Source organism: Tursiops truncatus, chromosome 1 (genome assembly GCF_011762595.2).
Source record: "Tursiops truncatus isolate mTurTru1 chromosome 1, mTurTru1.mat.Y, whole genome shotgun sequence".
In the NCBI taxonomy this organism is placed as follows: Eukaryota; Metazoa; Chordata; class Mammalia; order Artiodactyla; family Delphinidae; genus Tursiops; species Tursiops truncatus.
Genome location: NC_047034.1, coordinates 16,076,574 through 16,099,113, shown reverse-complemented (window position 1 = coordinate 16,099,113; position 22,540 = coordinate 16,076,574). Strand labels below are relative to the sequence as shown.

General features: G+C 36.5%; 1 protein-coding gene across 4 annotated transcripts in view; it reads right to left on the bottom strand.

The window, feature by feature from the left end:
* Positions 1 to 7,751: 7,751 nt before the first annotated feature.
* The window catches only part of SPATA17 (spermatogenesis associated 17), a 191,287-nt gene continuing 176,498 nt past the window's right edge, over positions 7,752 to 22,540 (bottom strand). For 2 of the 4 annotated variants that reach the window (XM_019920596.3, XM_033850757.2), the window contains 2 exons: positions 11,685 to 11,767; positions 7,753 to 8,154 (listed from right to left, as the gene is read on the bottom strand). In XM_019920596.3, coding sequence (XP_019776155.1) covers positions 11,687 to 11,767 — 81 coding nt within the window. In that variant the 3' untranslated portion in view covers positions 7,753 to 8,154; positions 11,685 to 11,686. Of the gene's footprint in view, positions 8,155 to 11,681; positions 11,768 to 22,540 lie in introns of those variants that run through there. The other 2 variants (XM_073800394.1, XM_073800405.1) reach the window with 2 other exon arrangements.

Genomic DNA, 22,540 nt, shown 5'->3' with positions numbered 1-22,540 from the left:
TAGTCTAGTTTCATTCTTTTGCATACAGTTGTCCAGGGGTCTCAACATTATTTATTGAAGAGATTATCCTTTCTTCATTGTATATTCTTGCCTTTTTTTCATAAATTAATTGTTGAGCTTGGTTTGCAATTTTGGGGAGGATTTTGCATCTATGTTCATCCATGATATTGACCTCTAATTTTCTTTCTTTGTTTGTCTGGTTTTGGTATCAGGATAATACTGGCTTCATAAAATGAAATTGAAAGCATTACTTCTTCAATTATTTGGAAGAGTTTGAGAAGGATAGGTATTAAATCTTCTTTGAGTGGTTGGTAGTTCATCAGTGAATCTGTATGGTCTTGGGCTTTTGTTTAAGGGGATATTTTTTGTTACTGATTCACTCTCCTAACTAGTGTTCAGTCTATTCAGATTGTGTATTTTTCTTCATGGTTCAGTCTTGGAAGATTGTACATTTCTAGGAATTTATTCATTTCTTCTAGGTTTTCCAATTTGTTGTCATTTTCATAGTAGTCTCTTATGATATTTAGTATTTCTGTAGTATCAGCTATAACTTCTCTTTAATTTCTGATTTTATATTTTGAGCTCTCTTTTTTCTTACATATATATATATAATCTGTTTATTTTAAGTTGATAGCAAGTTAAGTTTGAAAACATTCTAAAACTCTACATTTTTCCTCACCCCCAACATTTTGTCTTCGGTGTGACATTTTGTACCGTTTTTGTGTCTGTATCTCTTTAGTAATTGTTATAGTTATTTTTACTACTTTTGTCTCTTAACCTTCATATTAGCTTTATAATTGATTAGTCCACTATCTTTACTATATATTTACCTTTACCAGTGAGATTTTTACTTTCTTATGTTTTCTTGCTACTAATTAGTGGCCCTGTTTTCAGCTTAATGAAGTCCTTTTAACACTTCTTGTAAGGCTGGTTTAGTGGTGGTGAACTCCTTTAATTTTTACTTGTCTGGAAAACTTTTAATCTCTCCTTCAATTCTGAATCATAGCCTTGGAAGTTTCTTGCTTTCAGCACTTTGAATATATCATGTCACTTTCTTCTGTCCTGCAAAGCTTCTGCAGAAAAATCTGTTGATGATCTTATGGGGGTTCCCTTGTACATAACAAGTTATTTTTCTCTTGCTGCTTTTAAAATTCTCTATTTTTAACTTCTGATATTTTGATTATAATGTGTCTTGCTGTGGATCTCTTTGGGTTCATCTTATTTGAACTCCCTGGGCCTCCTGGATATGGATGTCTTTTCCTTGCAGGAAGCCTAGGGAAATTTTCAGTTCTTATCTCTTCAAATAAGTTTTCTGCCTCATTTTCTCTCTCTTCTCCTTCTAGGACCCCTATAATGTGAAAGTTTTTCCACTTGATGTTGTCCCATAGGTCTCTTATCTTCACTTTTTAAAATTCTTTTTTCTTTTTGCTGCCTTATGTTAGTTCCATTGCCCTGCCTTCTAGGTCACTGATTCTTTATCTGTTTTATCTAGTCTGTTGTTGAATTTGTCTAGTATTTTTCAATTCAGTTATTCTGTTCTTTAGTCCTGTGACTTCCGTTTGGTATTTTCTTCTTTTCTACCCTTTGTTGAAGTTCTCTCTGTGTTCATTCACTCTTTCCCTGAGATTGGTTAGCATCTTTATGACCATTACTTTGAACTCTCTATCAAGTAGATAACTCATCTCCATTTCATTAAGGTTTTTCCCCCCTTCTTAGGTTTTATATTGTTCATTTGTTTTTCATTGCATATATTCATTGTTTATGAAACATGTAATGGCTCAAGATGCTCTTTCAAAAAATTTACTTTGGCTTCTGGACAATGGTTAATGGAAGTGCCAATCACCTTAACCTATTGTGTGATTAAGTTGAAGACAGGTTTCCATCTTTGTGATAATGTTATGGACTAAATGTGCCTCCCACCCCCTTCAATTCATACGCTGAAGCCCTATTCCCCCTCCCAAATGTGACTGTATTTAGAGAAAGAACCTTTAAGGAGGTAATTAAGTTTAAATGAGGTCTTAAAGATGGGGCCCTAAACCAATAGGACTGGTGTTCTTATAAGAAGAGGAAGAGATCAGGAAGTACATGCACAGAGGAAAGGCCACGTAAGGATACAGCAAGAAAGCAGTCATCTGCAAGCCAGGAAAGGATGCCTTACCAGAAACCAACCATGCTGGCACTTTGATCTTGAACTTCCTGCCTCCAGTACTGTGAGAAGTTAAATTTCTGTTCTTGAAGCCACCCAATCTGTGGAATTCTCTTATGGCTACCTGAGCAAACTAATACAGATAATGTATTTTTTGCCTACTCTTGCACTAGGATAGCACTTCCAAGTTCCATCTGAAAATATGTTTACCAAGAGTCCTCATCCTTGGAAGACCTTGGATGTTGTTTTCTCACATAATATGGAGACTATCAAAAGCTCTGTTTAGTGTCTCAACTTTTAGACTGCTTTTCACAAATCACAAATGGCTCAAGAAAAAAAGGTCTTGAATATTGGGTTCATTTCTTTTCACTCTTAATTCTCTTGGATCTTGATCATTCTCAAGCCCTGGCTTCCTACATAGCCCTGAACTCCAATTTATATCTTTCTAGCCCCAGGAGACTGTACAAGGTCAACTTCACCTCTCAGTCTTTTAGCTGCCATTTTATGCTTGGATTCTTGGTTTCTTGGTCCTGCGGTGTTTAAAAAATCAGAACTGCTCAAATAGGAGAAAGACAAATATTATATGACATCACTTATATGTGGGATCTAAGAAAATACAACAAACTAGTGAATATAACAAAAAAAGAGACAGATTCACAGATCTAGAAAACAAACTAATGGTTACCAACGGGGAGAGGGAAGAGGGGAGGGGCAATATAGGGGCAGAGGATTAAGAGGTACAAACTACTATATATGAAATAAATACGCTACAAGGATATATTGTACAGCACAGGGAATACAGTCAATATTTTATAATAACTATAAATGGAGTATAATCTTTAAAAGTTGTGAATTGCTAGGCTGTACACCTGTAACATGTAATATTGTATACCAACCATACTTCAATAAAAAAAAAACTCCCTTCTTTAAGTTCAATTCAAATCAAACTATTTTAATCTTCTTTTGCTATTTGTCCAGTTAAGATTTTTAAAAATTTCCTTTGCATACGTCTTGATCATTTTTGTTTCTATGCTTTTGCTTATGTAATTTTCTTTGCCTGATAACCCTCTTGTTCATATTCTCAATTCAGTCAATTCAAGATCCTTATTACTATTAGGTCTTAACATTTGCCCCCTCCAAGAAAGTTTTCTTAACTATTCCCATCTCACTTTAATCCTATTTGCTTACCTTTTAGGCACGCAACAAACTTTAAAAAAAATTCTTATACTAAATAACTGTTTTGCTTTTAATTACTCTTCAGATTCTTCATGTCAACTGGACTTAACTTTTTAAGGGAAGTAATTTCATCTTCCATTTACTAAAGTATTTCTCTGGTCACATTACTTTTAATACAGTAATGCTCAAAGATGAAAGATTCTGTATTGAATCCTTGTTGAGCAAGGAATGAGTAAACTATCCAGGTTCCAAAAATCACAAAATGATCTTGTTGTGCATACTCCTTTCCCCTAGTCAGTGATGTTATTAATTTACAATATTAAGTATGAATGAAGGACTACTTTTTAAAAACTATTTTTTATGTTTCATTCAATTGGATTATTTTCACATGAAAAGAGGTATGAAAACTAATTTCTATTAGGTTGTTCAGAATTAAGTATGAATGCCTTGAAAATACACTAAATAGTACAGACTAATTTCCAGCTGGAAAACACGTTGACTATGTAGCACTTCAAGCCTACTAAATAATCATTATTAGATATCCTCACAGGAGCTTGGGCTTTACTTGCAATTCCTATGGTCTTACAATTCCCCCTACAAGGCAGCAAAGTAACCGTTCAGCTTAGCGGTAAACACACAGTGTATGCTTCCTCTCTATTTGAATCAGTGATTTATCCCTACCAGTATGTGCAATTTTGTCATTTCCTAAAATCAGGATTCTTTAACGTACTGACGTCACTTTGTGGCAAGGATTGTTTAATGCCACAGTGTGCAAATGAACTGCATCCCACATCATGAATAAGAAGCTGAGAACTATACATTGAACTCAATGTACCGATAAGTGGCTGTATCTGTTCGCACCGGCCGCAAGGTCATTTCCTCATTAAGGAGTTGAAGTATTTACAAGTGGAAGAGTGCTTAGCACTATCCTACTGTGCTCTGTGAGGGAGCCTGCTGGGGACACTGAACCCCAAGAGGAGCAAGCAAAGTACAAACCACAGATCAAGTTGGGAATTCACTCCATTCTCACAGGAAAAAGTTTGAGATTATAAAATGGGAGAACAAGTGTTTCGGCATTGTGGGCTCTTTCGCATCAAAAATCAGTCACGTTCTCGGTCCAAATTAATGTCATTGCTCTCCTTTAGAGTCTTTCATTCAGAGCGTTAAGTGAGGGAAGAGTTCATTTACTACAGAAGAGCTAGAAAGCTCATTGTTGAAGATGTAACACAAAGATGTGATGAGTTGTAGTTTTAGATGAACTTAAAGCCAGGAGCTAACAGAGTTTAACTCATGGAATACAGACCAACCTAAACAACATTCTCCTGTGCTGTGCATTCATTAACTCACTCACTCATTTTGCAATACAATTGTATTCTGATTCTTTATGTAGTGGTTTATTACAAACTGGAACTTGGACCGAGTGACTTCTATTGATCCAGCAGCTACTGCTTTTCAGGCATCACTATGATCTTACACAAGTTCTACAAAAAATTTAGTGATTTATTTTTTACTGTGCTTTCACTTTGTTCCTAAAAGGTTTTGAGCTGCTTTACACCAGAAAAGAAAATAAAATGGAAGAGAAAATCGGGGCAAAATTAAAAGAAGAGTTGGAGGAAAAAAAAAAAATGAGACTGAAGACAAGATTAGCACATAAAATGGACACCATGTAGCTGTGAGAGGCCGGCCATGAATGTGAGGGACCAGAGTAAAAAGGGATACAATTGGTAACAAAATGCACAATTTCCCTAAGAATTCAATATTGACTTCACAGCCACAAAAATGTATTACCACAAATAAGGATAATTACTAAAAAATTTGCGGATAAAAAAGATTACTTCCCAGAAGAAACACTTTACCCAAGGAGCGATCATAACTTGATCTCAGGATCAGCCAACTTAGTGTATATCTAAACTTATATCCAAAATCATCTATATCATAACTACAAAATAATGGGACTAGTTAGAAAATAACACTCCATAATGTGTGCATTCAAATGAGTGATGGTGTCTTTATAGGCACTTTCTTAGGAAGCTATCTATTATTTTATAGCTTCTATTTCTTGAAACATTTTTGGATGTTTCTTAACAACATTTATCCAACAGGTATTTTATTCAGTGCTTGGTGTTCTGCCTGATGTTGGATAGAGGGCATTTATCAAGAGAGACAGTATTTGCCCTCAAAGAAATTAGAGACCAGCAGGAAAGAAAGGCATTACCTGATTAACTACACGAAAGTTGATGAGTATTTTGATTTCAGAAGTACTGGAGGGTCCAGTTCTGAATACTCTTGAGGTATATGCCTTTAAACATCCACAGTGCTCTTGATGTTTTAATGGTCAATATTCATACAGAATTAGCTCATATTGGGAATGTAGGAAAGAAATTGTATATAAGTTGATGTAGTTAAGTAGTTTTCAAGAAGCAACAGGCTGCTTTCCCAATTATATTCTCTACTAAGAGTCCATATTTCATTCTTCTTTCTCCTCAATGCAAAGGCATTTTTGGCTCATCTGGATACCCTCTATAGTTATCAGGAACTTATGTGTGTGCCGGGGTGGGGGGAGGAGCAGGGAGTGTGGTGGTGAAAAACAAATACATTACACGATTGGCTACAGAGCACCTGAGTCATGCACAAGTTTGGGTAACAGTGAGAAAGATAAAACTAGCATTCTGAATCATGAAATACTTTGCAGTTCTCAAGAATATATCAAGAGCAGGAATTATTTTTCTTGGGTGTAGTGATATAACATGAGAGAGAGAGAAAGGGAGGAGAGAGAGGAAGGTAGGTCACTACATGTGAACCTTGCAGACTGGGGCAGGCCAATTTACAATTTTCTGTCACTCACAGCTTTTTTCTGAATTTCCAGGACAGGTAACTTTGGAGCACTGAGACTATGCAATAGCTCATAATCTAATGCTGAAAGTTATTTTAAATGAATGAATTCCCAAAATATTGTGAGTCCTAGCAGCAGCATTAGAATAAGATTCCAGTCTCCTAAGATTATTATTAGAAAAGAACAGGAATTATTGATTCCCTTACTATAAAGCAATACATCCTATAAAAGAAGAAAAAAATAATTGGGGAAGAGCGAAACTAGGTTTAGTAGAGTTAGAACCCATTATAACAAGAGGCCAAGCTATATACTCCCCACTCAGCAAAAACATCATCTTGGGTTTTGTTTTTGTTTTTCATCAGTTGTTTCCAGAGTAAATGAAGTTTGAGAGTTGAATTGTCCATTTTGTCATCTGGTATAGACGCAACGCATAACGTTTCAAAGGACCCTAATCTGCTCTAAATCTAGCTATTTCCACTCACCTCCTTACACTTTACAAGATAAAGTAATTCACAACTTTCTTCTGTTATTTTGTATAACATCCAATAATATTTTCCCATTCTATTTCTATTCTCCTATCGCCAAATGGCAGCAAATTCCTCCTTGCAATAAATGTTGTCTTATTTTTTTAAAAAAGTCTTTATTACTTATTTGAATTTTCTACAAACCTATACTTACTATAATTCCCAACATATTCACCAAATTGAATGAATGTTATTGAATGAATGCTCTAAATGAATGTTAACTGTTTTTTAAAAAATAGCATTAAAGATGTTTTTAAAAATGAATCTTTTCATATAAAGCTTCACAAATCATAACCTCTCACATAATACCTCATTATACCAAAGCGTTTAAAAAAATCTAGCTTAGACTATCATAATGAGAAGGGCAAGGTTACAGACTGAATCACCGACTTGTCATGTAGCTTTGAAGTGGGCAATGTTCAGACTCTTTCTAATTCCAGTAATTGTCTTACAAGTTCATACTAAGGTCAGAATTAACAAATACTCACCCAGCATCTTCAAAACACCTAATAGATTGTGAATTGTTATTAAAGATTCAAAGGGCTAGGAGGCATACTCTAAAATTTCATAATCTAATCAGACACTTATTTTTCAATCATAAACCACTTACTAAGTGAATACAATGAGCTGGATAGACCCTGCAAGCAGATGACCTCTTTGCAGCAGAGACCTGCAAATGTCTTCTCCGTCTGAGGGTGTCTATGTTTCTGCTGCCACACTCACCGGGGTCTGTGTCTCTGTGTCTCAAGTTCAACATCCTGAGGGGGTTCGAACTGGTCTGACGAGTCACTGTTTCCCTCAGAGCGGAGCTTTCATACCATACCACTTTACCCCATTCATTCTTCAAACCATTCATCACTCATGCTTCATGCTAGCTGCCCTTCACTTGGGCTCCCAACACTGGTGTGACTAGGATGACGGGGTCAGAATATGGCCACTTCAGTGGAACCATCTATGGCACTTTTGGTCACCAGCGGCCGTGGCTGTGACAGACATTCTCAGAGGTAAAAGACCCACTCTTCATACACACACACACCATATTTATATATATATATATATATTTTTTCCATACTGTAATTAATTCATGAGTAGTCAGCTGTAAAGTATTAGTTTATTGAATCCTAATAAGTACGGTTTAAGTGTATTTTCTGTAGGATCCTCATTTGTATTTTCCTTTTAGAACTGTAGAGTTTTTAATGAACCAGGGATGGTTCCAGTTTCTTCTTTGGACAGAAGGCGGGAGGGGGAGGAGAGAGAGAGAGAGAGAAGGGAGGAGGGAGAGAGAATGAGAGAGAGAGAGAGAGAGAGAGAGAGAGAGAGAGAGAGAGAGAGAATAGGAAATACTTCAAATGTTGAGAGACTTGTGGCAAGGTTGTTCAGCAGCCATCAAAGTAGAATCCAGGATTCCAGGCAGTGGGGTCTTCTATTCAACACACTTCACACCATTACCTCATTTTTACATTTTGTCTCATTTTCTAAAATCAAAACAGTAAAATGAAAGGAGAAATAGAACCCAAGAACATGAGTTCTCAAATTCTCTAAATATTCCTCACTTAGAGTTAAGCTCAGTTAAGAGTCTAGGATGCTACACCCCTGATTTGACTCATTTCTATCCCTGCTGGAATTACCCTTTTCTCTGAACTCTGTCTACACTGCTGCAGGTCCTGGTCAACAACATTGCTGGTGTATGCTACCAGACACACAGAGTGTTCAGCCAGCCTGCATCAGTCATAAGGGAACACAGCAGAATGTCTTCCTAGAGGCAAGTGGGTTGTTATGTCATCTTTAGTCAAAGGATAAAGATACTAAAGATAGGGCTTCCCTGGTGGCGCAGTGGTTGAGAGTCCGCCTGCCGATGCAGGGGACACGGGTTCGTGCCCTGGTCCGGGAAGATCCCACATGCCATGGAGCGCCATAAATTCACATAGTGCCAAACTGAATAACAAGGTGTAGTAATTTTTCTTGTTGAATTAAAAATGTAACCCTAACAGGCACATATGTAGCTTCTATGCCTGATTATTATTCTCCCCTCATGTATCTTCCTTTTCCTTACACAGCGGCTGAGACCATATTTCCTCTGGAAAAAGACAATGGAATTTTATCCCTTTCCCAATTCAGGTACTAACCAAACTTAATTTTCATTTTTATTTTTTTTCTTGGCTACTTGAGTCATGCCTATGCCAAATTCCTATGAAAAGGGGAAGCAAGTACATTATTTTTCATGCATAACAAATAATTCCATTAAAGCTAATCATATATGGCCTCAAAACTGAACCACTTTTTAGCAGAATGAGAGCCTGGGCCAAAGCCCATCTCAAAGAAGAATGTGAAAAAAGTGAGAAGCACATAATGCAAGAAAACTCACACTGACGTTGGACTAACCAATGATTTCATCTTATGGTGCTAATTTTTCCCCATTCTAATCTTTAAAGAGACTCTTCTGTCTGGAAAGATGAATGGAGCTGAAAAGATGGCAGCGCAAGCTGACGGGATATAGCATATTCTGATTTAAACAAAGGTGCCTTTGGGAAACTATCAAAGGTTACAAAAGTGAGTAGTTATACAGAAAAATTAAAGAAATTAAAAGGAATCATATTATCCTAGTCAGGGAGTAGATTTTAAAATATGTGTGTGTTTAAAATCTAATTCACTCTGTACAATTCCAGTGGCTGAAGTCTTAGTGCATTAATCAAAATGGGTAGGTGTGGGCTCTGCTTATCCTAAACTCAGACATGCTAAAGGAAAGAAAGATTAATCTGATAAAGGTATCACTATTTCTAATTGGACTGACGGGCAAGTGTAGTGTGGGTGTACGAGGCAATGTCAGGTGAATTATAGCGAAGTGATGAACTACCTTGAAGATGAAGCAATCAAATAGATAGCTCTAAAAATTACCACGGCATCTTTATTAAACACTTTGGTGCAAGTGTTCCTGTCTCGGCCTTCTTTACAAAGAGCAGAAGCACTGTGTTGTATTTGGTGAAATTAAATCTTAATAGGAGAGCATCAGCTAAGGCTGCTACCCTTCACTTACCAAAATTAAATGCTAGATATTAATTTCCTTTCTAAGAGGAGGAGATGACATTCTGATAACACTTTCAATTCACAAAATAGTTAAACATCCAAGAGAAGAGTTAGCAAACAGTTTTTAAAAATGTCTCTCACATATTTGTATCTGTGCATTGTACACTCTTTTTAATTAAAAGTAGCGTAAAACATTTGTTACTCATCCTTGTCTTTCTTATAAATAATTTAGCAAGTCATTATTTTGTCTGCAGAAAAAAAGATAATTGTCTCTGAATTATTATGATTGAATTGAATAAAGTCAAGATGTTTTTAGAAAAAACGATAATTGTCTCTGAATTATTATGATTGAATTGAATAAAGTCAAGATGTTTTTGTAATTGGTAGAGAAGAGCAAGTAGTTCCTATTGTTTAACAATCTGCTTTTGTCTGATTAGATAAAAATTTCAAAAAGTGAGACCATAAAGAAATATCTCCCCAAAATGTACCCCTAATCTCACTATCAAGAGATAACTACCAGTAACATTTTTGCCTTATATGAATGTATACATACATATGTAATACATAAATAAGCACATACAAGTGTGTTTTTTGTACATACATACACATTATATATATGTGTGTATATACACACACACATACACACACGCACATATATGCATGTTTTTTAATGGAATCAGACTACATAGTTTCCTTTGAATCCAGCTTTCTTTTCTTAGAAATATATTGGAGGCATTTTTTCAAATTAATAATAAAGATTTATGTTAACATTTTTAATGTTTTCATAGTATTGCATTTCATGTGTCTTAGCATTTATTTAACTTAACATATACTAATGAGTATTCAAGTTGTTTTCAACCTTTGGCCATTATGAACAGGATGTATCTTTGAATTAAAATCTGAAATCATACACAAATATGAAAAATTTTATTTAGACTACTTCATGCTGTGAGTCACAAATACTAGATAAATGCTCCAATGGGTGATGGTAATTATTTTATAAACCTTTGAAACTGCAATTCCACTCAGCATTATATGTATGTTTCTCCATTAACTCAGAGTATTTCATATTTCCCCTCACATATTCCTTTGAAGGAGTTAAAAGGTGGTCATTTCTATCTACATTTAACATACTGACTTCCAGTTGGAGTATCCAAAGTTATAAATGTGGGAGAGGCAATATTAACTAAATCTAAGGAACATAGTTGCTTGCATCTACTTTGTGTTCTTTCCAATGGACCAGAGCTTTCCCCTGGTTCTTGGTGTGGGAGGAGCCCTGGGGAATTAACTAGCCTGATTTCTCATTCCTGCCTCTTTTCCTTCAATTGCAGTGATCTTTTCTGTCTTTATCCAGTATCTCCTTTAAATTTTGCTGATGTGAGAATACCTCCTATTAGTCTCCCTTTGATTGTAATCACTTCTCTACTCTAAAACACCTTAGCAATTAAATACAGCATTCATTGAGAGTTTATTTTGTGATCTTGAATTTTATGTGGGTATCTCTGTTCTTCTCTAGTCTGTAAGCTTTGGTCATCAGAGACCCAAGATGCTATTTATCTGGAATCCACTAAAGGCACCTTGCACTTTAAGTAACACACATATTGAATACAGTATTTTAAACTATACTGTATCTATACAGTAATGAGAAATATTTGAGCTTTTGGACACCATCAATACTTTCTCATTATATTACGTAAAACTATTTATTTACTGTATTAATTAATTTAAAGAGAAAGGGTACTTCAGGTAGTTTTCAGTTCGACTTTGAGTTCATTTTGGAGAAGAGACTTGAAACACAAAATCCATGATTTTTGAATGTTGAAAACCATTAGAGTAGAATGAAAGAAATATATGGAGTTGTATTACCTGTAAATATTATTATAGCATGTTTTTTTAAATGCTTGATAGTTAAATCAATCTCATTTGATTTTTTGTTATTTACTGTAGCATTTTTGAAGTACCTTTTAGCAAAAATGCATACCTTTATACAATTTGTCCAGCTTTTGAATACAATTTTCCGTACTTTGAGAAGAGATCAAATGATGGCAATACAGTTTGGAAATCCTAGGAGGAAAAAGATCAACAATTACCAAAGAGGTCATGCTGATTTCTTATGTTATTTTTGTTATAATTTAAATTATATTAAATTGCTAGATGGATATCATTTAACTGCACTTCAAATTTCCCATCATGCCCTCAAATAAAACAAAATTAGCAGGTAAGCTTTATCAGTTGAAAGTCAGATATATGGACACTTTCTTAAACACATAGTTTTTATGAGCTGTGGATGGCCGCCTGGAGAAGCTCTGAGCAACACAATGACATAGCCACCTGTCTTCACAGAGCTCACAATCTACATGTTTCTCCTTGATCTTGATGATGGTGTATTTGGCTCCTTTTCTGACACGAATTTTCTTCTACATTTCCCCTCATTGAATCGTCTCTAGCAACAGCTCTGCTTACTGAACACTCTGCCTCTCAGTCTTTATACTTAGAGATGCCTCCACCTAGACGGCTTTGTCTCCAGTTATTCCCATGGTTCATTCCTTCCCTTCATCACATCCCTGTTCAAAGAGATCCTCCCTTACCACCTGCACATAAAATAGTACCCCTGAAACTTTCTATCATTTTAAATGGCTCTATTTTCTTCATAACAATTACCATTCTTTGATACTATATATTTATTTTGTGTCCCACATGAGATGGTAAGCTTCATACAGGTAGGTACCTTGTTTTGTGCAAAATGATATTTGTTGACTAAATGAATGAAAAAGGAAAGGTGTTATACCCAAATAATTATAATAGAAGGCCACCTGTGATAAGTATCACAGAAGTGATTCAAACAAATGCTGAAGAAGTTCAGAGGAAGAGAGGACAAATCATTTATTGTTGAGTAACCAAAGAAGCAGCATTTGATTGAGGATAGAAACGAATGCTTTTCATGCATGTGAAACAGGCAAAGTCGTTAGAGAGGTAAAGTACTAAATCGACAGTGGATACTGTAAATAAATGGTCAGACTATATAAAAGTATATGTTTCTCCTTTGTAAAGCAGGCTTATCCTCAATGGAAATGATTTTGGACAATTTTATTTTTCTTAAGAAAATCTTGGAAGGAAGGACCTCTGCCCAGGGTCAACCTCTTTAGAAGGTTCCTACCTTACAAACACACAGACAATAAATGTATTAAAGACCATGCAGGAACCTCTGTCACTAGGGATCTGGCTCTCCACTCCAGTACAACAGAGCCCCAACCCTAAATATCTGCTTTTATGAATAAGCCCAGGGCTTAATTATAAGCCTATTCAGGCCCCAGGGAAAAGCCCCACATCTGTTGCTTTGTGTTTATGAAACAAAAGTGACAAAGCCCAAGTGACATGAAGGACAAGAGGTTGTAACAGACACTGCTTTCGAGTACACAAAGAATTTGTGTGACAAAAATGCTTAGTTAAAAGAAATATTAATTAATTCGAATAAAATCCTTCCTTTTGGATAGCATGAATGCAATAGAACTTTATATAATGAAGTATTATTTTCTTGTGGTGCTGAAATCCATATTCTGGCTTTCTTTTTATTTGAAATTGTGATTCTAGGGGTACTCAGGAATCAACATAGTGTTTGCAAGAGTGGCGCATGACATATCGGGAATATTTTGCAATAGTAAGTAATTCATATTACTCTTAAACTTGAATGTATGAAGTTAGGTATATGTGAGAAGCATGATAGTGATTCTTTAATGTCGGCACTTGATGAACCCTGAAGACTAGAACTATGGATGGTTTACGTTTTATAAATATATCTGTATAACAATAACGTAGGTTTCAAAAAAGTAAATGAAAAGGTTTGTTTTATGCAAATGATCTTAAACTTTTGATATTTGTAACTACTTTTTTAAAATTTTACTATAATAAATCATTTTGGATATTTAAAAAAATTTATTTCTAATTTTCCCCTCTTTTAAAAAAATGAAGTATAGTTGATTTGCAATATTATATTAGTTTCAGGTGTACAGCATAGTGATTCAGTATTTTTATAGACTATACTCCATTAAAAGTTATGATAAGATAATGGCTATAATTCCCTGTGCTATACAATATATCCTTGTTGTTTATCTATTTTATACATAGTGGTTAGTAACTCCTAGTCCCATACCCCTAATTTGCCCCTCCCTTCTTCCCTCTCCCCTTTGGTAACCAGTAGTTTGTTTTCTATATCTGTAAGTCTGTTTCTGTTTTGCATATACATTTGTTTGTATTATTTTTAGATTCTGCATATAAATGATAAAATGTAGCATTTGTCTTTCTCTGTCTGATACACGTTAGAAATTCAGCTCTACATGAAATGAGGAACATTAGAGAAGAAATAAATGAAGGTAAAGATCTTAATTGATCTTACAGATAACAGTCTTGTTCAAAATAATAATAACAACAATATAATCAGTGATTATAGCTTATGGATAAGGTAAATATATGACAGCAATATTATAAGGGATGGAAGGGAGGAGTTGGGAATAATCTGTTATAAGGTAGTTGAACTACCCGTGAAACAATATAGTGTTATTTGAAAGTGGACTTGGATTAGTCAAAAAACACAAACAGATTAAAAGTAAAGGCATGGAGAAAGATATACTATCTAACATTAAGCAAAAGAAAGTTGGAGTAGCTATATTAATTTCAGATAAAACAGACTTCAGAGTAAGGAAAATAATCTGGAATAAAGATGGGCATTACATGATAAAGGGGTCAATCCTCAAAGAAGACATAACTGTCCTTAATGTGTATGTACCGAACAACAGAGCACCAAAACACATGAAGTAAAAACTAACAGAACTGCAAGGAGAGGTAGACAAATTCACTCTTGTAATTGGAGGCTTCAATACCCCTTTGTAAGTAACTGATAGATCTGGCAGGCAGAACGTCAGTAAGGATACAATTGAACTGAACAGCACTATCACTCAACTGGATCTAACTGACATTTATAGACTACTTCATCCAACAATAACCACACACTCTTCTCAAGCTCACATGGAATATTCACCAAGATAGGTCACATTCTGAGCCATAAAGTATACCTTAACAACTTCAAAAGAGTAGACATCATACAAAGTATGTGTTTAGACCACAATGGAATTAAACTAAAAAGTAGTAACAAAAAGATAGTTTAAAATTCCTGAAATATTTGGAGATTGAACAATACCCTACTAAATAATACAGAGTCAAAGAAGAAGCATCAAGAAAAAAAAATTTTCAACTAAATGAAAACTAAAATACAACTTGGCAAAATTTGTGGGATGCAGCAAAAGCAGCGCCTACAGGGAAATTTATAGCATTGAATGCATATAGTAGAAAAGAAGAAAGATCTACAATCACTAATCTAAGCTTCCACTTTAGGTAACTAGAAAAAGAGCAGATTAAATCCAAAATATGCCAAAGAAAATAAAATCAGAGTAGAAATTGAAAACAGGAAATCAATAGAAAAAAAAATCAACAAAACCAAAAGCTGTTCCTTTGAAAAGATCAATAAAATTGATAAACACCTAACCAGACTAAGAAAAAAGAAAGAAGATACACATTACAAATATCAGAAATGAAAGATGTACCATCACTACTGATCCCATGGACATTAAAAGGATAACAAAGGAATTTTTTGAACAACTCTGTTCATAAATTTGATAACTTGGGTGAAATGGACTAATTTCTTGGAAGTCACAATCTATCAAAACTCAAACAAGGAGAAATAATCTAAATACGCCTGTAACTATTTTAAAAATTGAATAAATAATTAGTAACCTTCCAAAACAGGCCCAGATGATTTCACTGGTGAATTATACCAAAAAAGGAAGAAATGATACCAATTCTGTATAATTTATTCCAGAAAACAGATGTACAGGAAGCACTTCCTGACTCATTCTTTTCACCATCTATAAAATGAAGAAATCTTACAGGGTTGGTGTGAGGATTAAACAGGATAAAACATCTAAGCACTAGCTTTTTCCTCCATCTTTCCTTCAAGGGTGAAAATCTATTCATAGTCTATCCAACATGTGCTTTTGAAAGTTAAATTCCATTGACACATATGAGAGACTGATTATAGTGCAATAATGTAGTGAAACAGGACTGAAAGGATCTTGATTGTATCCTCCATCAGTAAAAATATTTTAAGCATCCTCAATATAGTTTTGGTTATCTGCTTGAAATTCTATATGTGTAATACTGTGATAGTAAAATATAATGTTAAATGATATACAAATGAGGTAAAAATAGAGATTATAATATTTTCTTCCCTCATTCCTTTGGATCTTCTTGTGTACTTAGTTTTGGGCTCCTCTAATATAATGAATGAAGCAACAATTAATTCTGTGTCATACTTTAACCTGTGCATTCCACTAACATTTGAGCATCTCCAGTGTGTCAGCACTACGCTAGATAGCTTCCCAACTATCTAGGTAACCAAAACTTAGCTGTGTCTTCCCAGGGTCCCTCACAGGCTAGTGGAAGAGTCAGAAAATAGGCATTTACAGTTGTGTAGATAAGCAAGGATTGACTCTTCAAGTACCTATACTCTACATCCCCTGACAGAAAATCTTTCACAAATCCTTTATCACTCTTATTTTATTTAAAAGCCCACTTTCTTACTTGGCCCTAGTCAACCAATAACTGTTACCTCTGGTATAGGAAGAGGTGAACACACCATTAAGACAGCTTTGGTTTTGGAAAAAATCTGATGCTGGTTCTCATTTGTTTATAATATTCCTTGGCCAACATGTTATGGGAAAAAACAGGCCACCATGTTATGGGAAGATATTTATGAGCTCAAGAAAACCACCTGCACGATACTTGTACATTGTCACTTTTGAAATGGGGGGGTGGGGGACAGCTTTCCTGAAAAATAACCTCATCAAGATAAAACACTGGGGATGTAATTCTAAATGCTGCCATAGCCCTTGCGTGCCAGAGCAGACAGCTTTTGCTATTAGCTTTTGACCAGCCAAACACAAATAATCCACTGCCAAAATGAGCTCCTTGGGACAATTTAGGACTCTTTGGAAGTGAATGGCTCTTTGAGCTGGAATGCAGCCCAGGTCCATTTTCAAACCCAAGTCAAAATGACAAAGAGCAAATTTCCTGGGCCACTCACCCCCTAAGTGTAGGATTACTTTAGGTTGGCAGCTGCACTGTTTAACTAGTTATTTAAGGCTTTTCATCAGATACTCATGACCAGCTTCAATGTTGGTAAGTAGGACGGAGCTGATACACTATAGTGGACAAATCCTCCAAGATTAGAAGGACAAGATGGAAATGAAAGGTTATGCACATATTGTTCAGCTTAAAATATTTTTTATATATTCAGCTCTAAGCTGATTAAATACAGGAAAATATTTCCTGAATGAGACCATAGTTAAGTCTGGCTAGGGCTTGGGATTTTCCATAATCTATAAACAACAGTTCATAGACAGTTTTAAAAGATCACCTGGCATTATTCCTGCGTGATCCAACTTTGCTTTCATTGCATGTAGAAAATTCTGTGATGGCAAGATCATCTCCACTGTTGCGACAACAGAACATACATGCAATGGCTAAGAGCTGTAGCAGTTTTTCTCTTCTTTCTGTTCACTATGAGTTTTCAGGAAAACATTCTAAAGCATCCTCTATTATTTGTGTTCTCAATTCCCTAGATTTAGGATTTACTATGTATTTTTTCAATTAAACTATTTGTATATGTTTCTGAAGAAACAACTTTTAGCTGACATTGAGTTGACAATGCAGTGTCAGTCTGAACCTAGAAAGGAAGCCAAGTTCATTTGTATATTAAATTATGTCACAGTCTCACTGAGGGTATTTGCATGGGTGGTTTGAAAACTTTATGATTTCTATTCTGAGGCAGGATTGCTTTGCAGCCAAGCTGACTGGGTGCTTGGTGTCCTCTTTGAAAGACAGAGATGAGAGAGACCTTTAAGATGGAGGAGGAGTAAGAAGTGGAGATCACCTTACTCCCCACAAATACATCAGAAATACATCTACACGTGGAACGACTCCTACAGAACACCTACTGAATGCTGGCAGAAGACCTCAGACTTCCCAAAAGGCAAGAAAATCCCCATGTACCTGGGTAGGGCAAAAGAAAAAAGAAAAAACAGAGACAAAAGAATAGGGACAGGATCTGCAGCTCTGGGAGGGAGTCGTAAAGGAGGGAAAGTTTCCACACACTAGGAAGCCCCTTCACTGGCGGAGATGGGGGGTGGGTGGGGGTGAAGCTTTGGAGACGTGGAGGAGGACACAGCAACAGGGGTGTGGAGGGCAAAGCGGAGAGATTCCCGCACAGAGGATCGGTGCTGATCAGCACTCACCAGCCCGAGAGGCTTGTCTGCTCACCCACCGGGGCGGGCGGGGCTGGGAGCTGAGGCTCGGGCTTTGGAGGTCAGATCTGAGGGAGAGGACTGGGGTTGGCTGCGTGAACACAGATTGAAGGGGGTTAGTGCGCCACAGCTGGCTCAGAGGGAGTCCAGGAAAGAGTCTGGACCTGCCTAATAGGCAAGAGACCATTGTTTCTGGGGCGCGAGGAGAGGGGATTCAGAGCACCACCTAAACAAGCTCCAGAGATGGGCGCGAGCCGTGGCTCTCAGTGCGGACACCAGAGATGGGCATGAAGTGCTAAGGCTGCTGCTGCAGCCACCAAGAAGCCTGTGTGCAAGCACGGGTCACTATCCACACCTTCCCTCCTGAGAGACTGTGCAGCCTGCCACTGCCAGGGTCCCGTGATCCACGGACAACTCCCCTCGGAGAACACACGGCAGCCTCAGGCTGTTGCAACATCATGCTGGCCACTGGCACTGCAGGCTCACCCTGCATTCCGTACCCCTCCCTCCCGCTGGCCTGAGTGAGCCAGAACCCCCTAATCAGCTGCTACTTTAACCCCGTCCTGTCTGAGAGAAGAACAGATGCCCTCAGAAGACCTACACGCAGACGTGTGGCCAAATCCAAAGCTGAACCCCAGGAGCTGTGCGAACAAAGAAGAGAAAGGGAAATCTCTCCCAGTAGCCTAAGGAGCAGCAGATTAAATCCCCACAATCAACCTGATGTACCCTGCATCTGTGGAATACCTGAATAGACAATGAATCATCCCAAATTTGAGGAGGTGGACTTTGGGAGCAACTGTAGCCTTGGGGTTTGCTGTCTGCAACTGACTAGTTTCTGATTTTTATGTTTATCTTAGTATAGTTTTTAGTGCTTGTTATAATTGGTGGATTTGTTTATTGATTTGCTTGCTCTCTTCTCTTTCTTTTTTATTACTTTTAAAATATTTTTATTTTAATAATAAAGAATATGTTTTGCTTTAATGACTTTATTTTATTATTATTTGTTCTTTCTTTCTTTCTTTTCTCCCTTTTCTTCTGAGCCATGTGGCTGACAGGGTCTTGGTGCTCCAGCTGGGTGTCAGGCCTGAGCCTCTGAGGTGGGAGAGCTGAGTTCAGGACATTGGACCACCAGAGACCTCTCGGCCTCAAGTAATATCAATCAGTGAGAGCTCTACCAGAGATGTCTTCTCAATGCTAAGACCCAGCTCCACTCAATGACCAGCAAGCTCCAGGGCTAGACACCCCATGCCAAACAACTAGCATGACAGGAACACAACCCCACCCATTAGCAGAGAGCCTACTTAAAATCATAGTAAATTCACAGACACCCAAAAACACACCAAAGGACGCAGTCCTGCCCACCAGAAAGACATGATCCAGCTTCATCCACCAGAACACGGGCACCAGTCCCCTCTACCAGATAGCCTACAAAACCCACTGAGCAAACCTTAGCCATTGGGGGCCGATACCAAAAACAATGGGAACTATGAACCTGCAGCCTGCAAAAATGAGACCCCAAACACAGTAAGTAAAGCAAAATGAGAAAAAAGAGAAATACACAGCAGATGAAGAAGCAAAGTAAAAACCCACCAGACCAAAGAAATGAAGAGGAAATAGGCAGTCTACCTGAAAAAGAATTCCGAGTAATGATAGTAGACATGATCCCAAATCTTGGAAATAGAATGGAGAACATACAAGAAACGTTTAACAAGGACCTAGAAGAACTAAAGAGAAAACAAACAATGATGAACGACACAATAAATGAAATTAAAAATTCTCTAGCAGGAATCAGTAGAAGAATAACTGAGGCAGAAGAACGGATAAGTAACCTGGAAGACAAAATAGTGGAAATAACTACCACAGAGGAGAATAAAGAAAAAAGGATGAAAAGAATTGAGGACAGTCTCAGAGACCTCTGGGACAACATTAAACACACCAACATTAGAATTATAGGGGTCCCAGAAAAGAAGAGAAAAAGAAAGGGACTGAGAAAATATTTGAAGAGATTATAGTTGAAAACTTCCCTAATACGGGCAAGGAAATAGTCAAGTCCAGGACATGCAGAGAGTCCCATACAGGATAAATCCATGGAGAAACACACCAAGACACATATTAATCAAACTATCAAAAATTAAATACAAAGAAAAAATATTAAAGGCAGCAAGGGAAAAGCAATAAATAATGTACAAGGGAATCCCCATAAGGTTAACAGCTGATCTGTCAGCAGAAACTCTGCAAGTGAGAAGGGATGGCAAGACATATATAAAGTGATGAAAGGGAAGAAACTACAACCAAGATTACTCTACCTAGTAAGGACCTCATTCAGATTTGAAGGAGAAATTAAAACCTTTACAGACAAGTAAAAGCTAAGAGAATTCAGCACCACCAAACCAGCTCTACAACAAATGCTAAAGGAACTTCTCTAGGCAGGAAACACAAGAGAAGGAAAAGACCTACAATAACAAACCCAAAACAATTAAGAAAATGGTAATAGGAACATACATATCAATAACTACCTTAAATGTACATGGATTAAATGCTCCAACCAAAAGACATAGACTGACTGAATGGATACAAAAACAAGACCCGTAAATATGCTGTCTACAAGAGACCCACTTCAGACCTAGGGACACATACAGACTGAAAGTGAGACGAGGGAAAAAGATATTGCATGCAAATGGAAATAAAAAAAAGCTGGAGTAGCAATTCTCATATCAGAACAAATAGACTTTAAAATAAAGACTATTACAAGAGACAAAGAAGGACACTACAAAGTGATCAAGGGATCAACCAAGAAGAAGATGTAAAAACTGTAAATATTTATGCACCCAACATAGGAGCACCTAAATACATAAGGCAAATGCTAACAGCCATAAAAGGGGAAATTGACAGTAACACAATAATAGTAGGGGACTTTAACACTCCACTTTCACCAATGGACAGATCATCCAAAATGAAAATAAGTAAGGAAACACATGCTTTAAATGAGACATTAAACAATTGATATTTATAGGACATTCCATCCAAAAGCAACAGAATACACTCTCTTCTCAAGTGCTCATGGAACATTCTCCAAGATAGATCATATCTCGGGTCACAAAGCAAACCTTGGTAAATTTAAGAAAACTGAAATCGTATCAAGTATGTTTTCCAACCACAACGCTATGAGACTAGACATCAATTACAGGGAAAAAACTGTAAAAATTACAAACACATGGAGGCTAAACAGTATGCTACTAAATAACCAAGAGATCACTAAAGAAATCAAAGAGGAAATCAAAAAATACCTTGAAATAAATGACAATGAAAAGACAATGACCCAAAACCTATGGGAGGCAGCAAAAGCAGTTCTAAGAGGGAAGTTCATAGCAATACAATCCTACCTCAAGAAAAAAGAAACATCTCAAATAAACAACCTAACCTTACACATAAAGCAAATAGAGAAAGCAGAACAAAAAAACCCCAAAGTTAGCAAAAGGAAAGAAATCATAAAGATCAGATCAGAAATAAATGAAAAAGAAAAGAAGGAAATGATAGCAAAGATCAATAAAACTAAAAGCTGGTTCTTTGAGAAGATAAGTCAAATTGATAAAACATTAGCCAGACTCATAACAAAAAAAAAAGGGAGAAGGCTCAAATCAACATAATTAGAAATGAAAAAGGAGAAGTAATAACTGACACTGCAAAAATTCAAAGGATCATGAGAGATTACTACCAGCAACTATATGCCAATAAAATGGACAACCTGGAAGAAATGGACAAATTCTTAGAAAAGCACACCTTCTGAGATGGAACAAGGAAGAAATAGAAAATATGAACAGACCAATCACAAGCACTGAAATTGAAACTGTGATTAAAAATCTTCCAACAAACAAAAGCCCAGGACCAGAAGGCTTCACAGGCAAATTCTATCAAACATTTATACAAGCACTGAAATTGAAACTGTGATTAAAAATCTTCCAACAAACAAAAGCCCAGGACCAGAAGGCTTCACAGGTAAATTCTATCAAACATTTAGAGAAGAGCTAACACCCATCCTTCTCAAACTCTTCCAAAATATAGCAGAGGGAGGAAAACTCTCAAACTCAGTCTACGAGACCACTATCAGCCTGATAACAAAACCTGACAAATACGTCACAAAAAAAGAAAACTACAGGCCAATGTCACTGATGAACATAGATACAAAAATCCTCAATAAAAGACTAGAGAACAGAATCCAACAGCACATTAAAAGGATCATACACCATGATCAAGTTTATCCCAGGAATGCAAGGACTCTTCAATATACGTAAATCAATCAGTGTCAAAAACCATATAAATAAATTGAAGGATAAAAACCATATGATAATCTCTATAGATGGAGAAAAAGCTTTTGAAAAATTCAACACTCATTTATGATAAAAACTCTCCAGAAAGTAGCATAGAGGGAACTTACCTCAACATAATAAGGGGCATATATGATAAATCCACAGCCAATATCTTT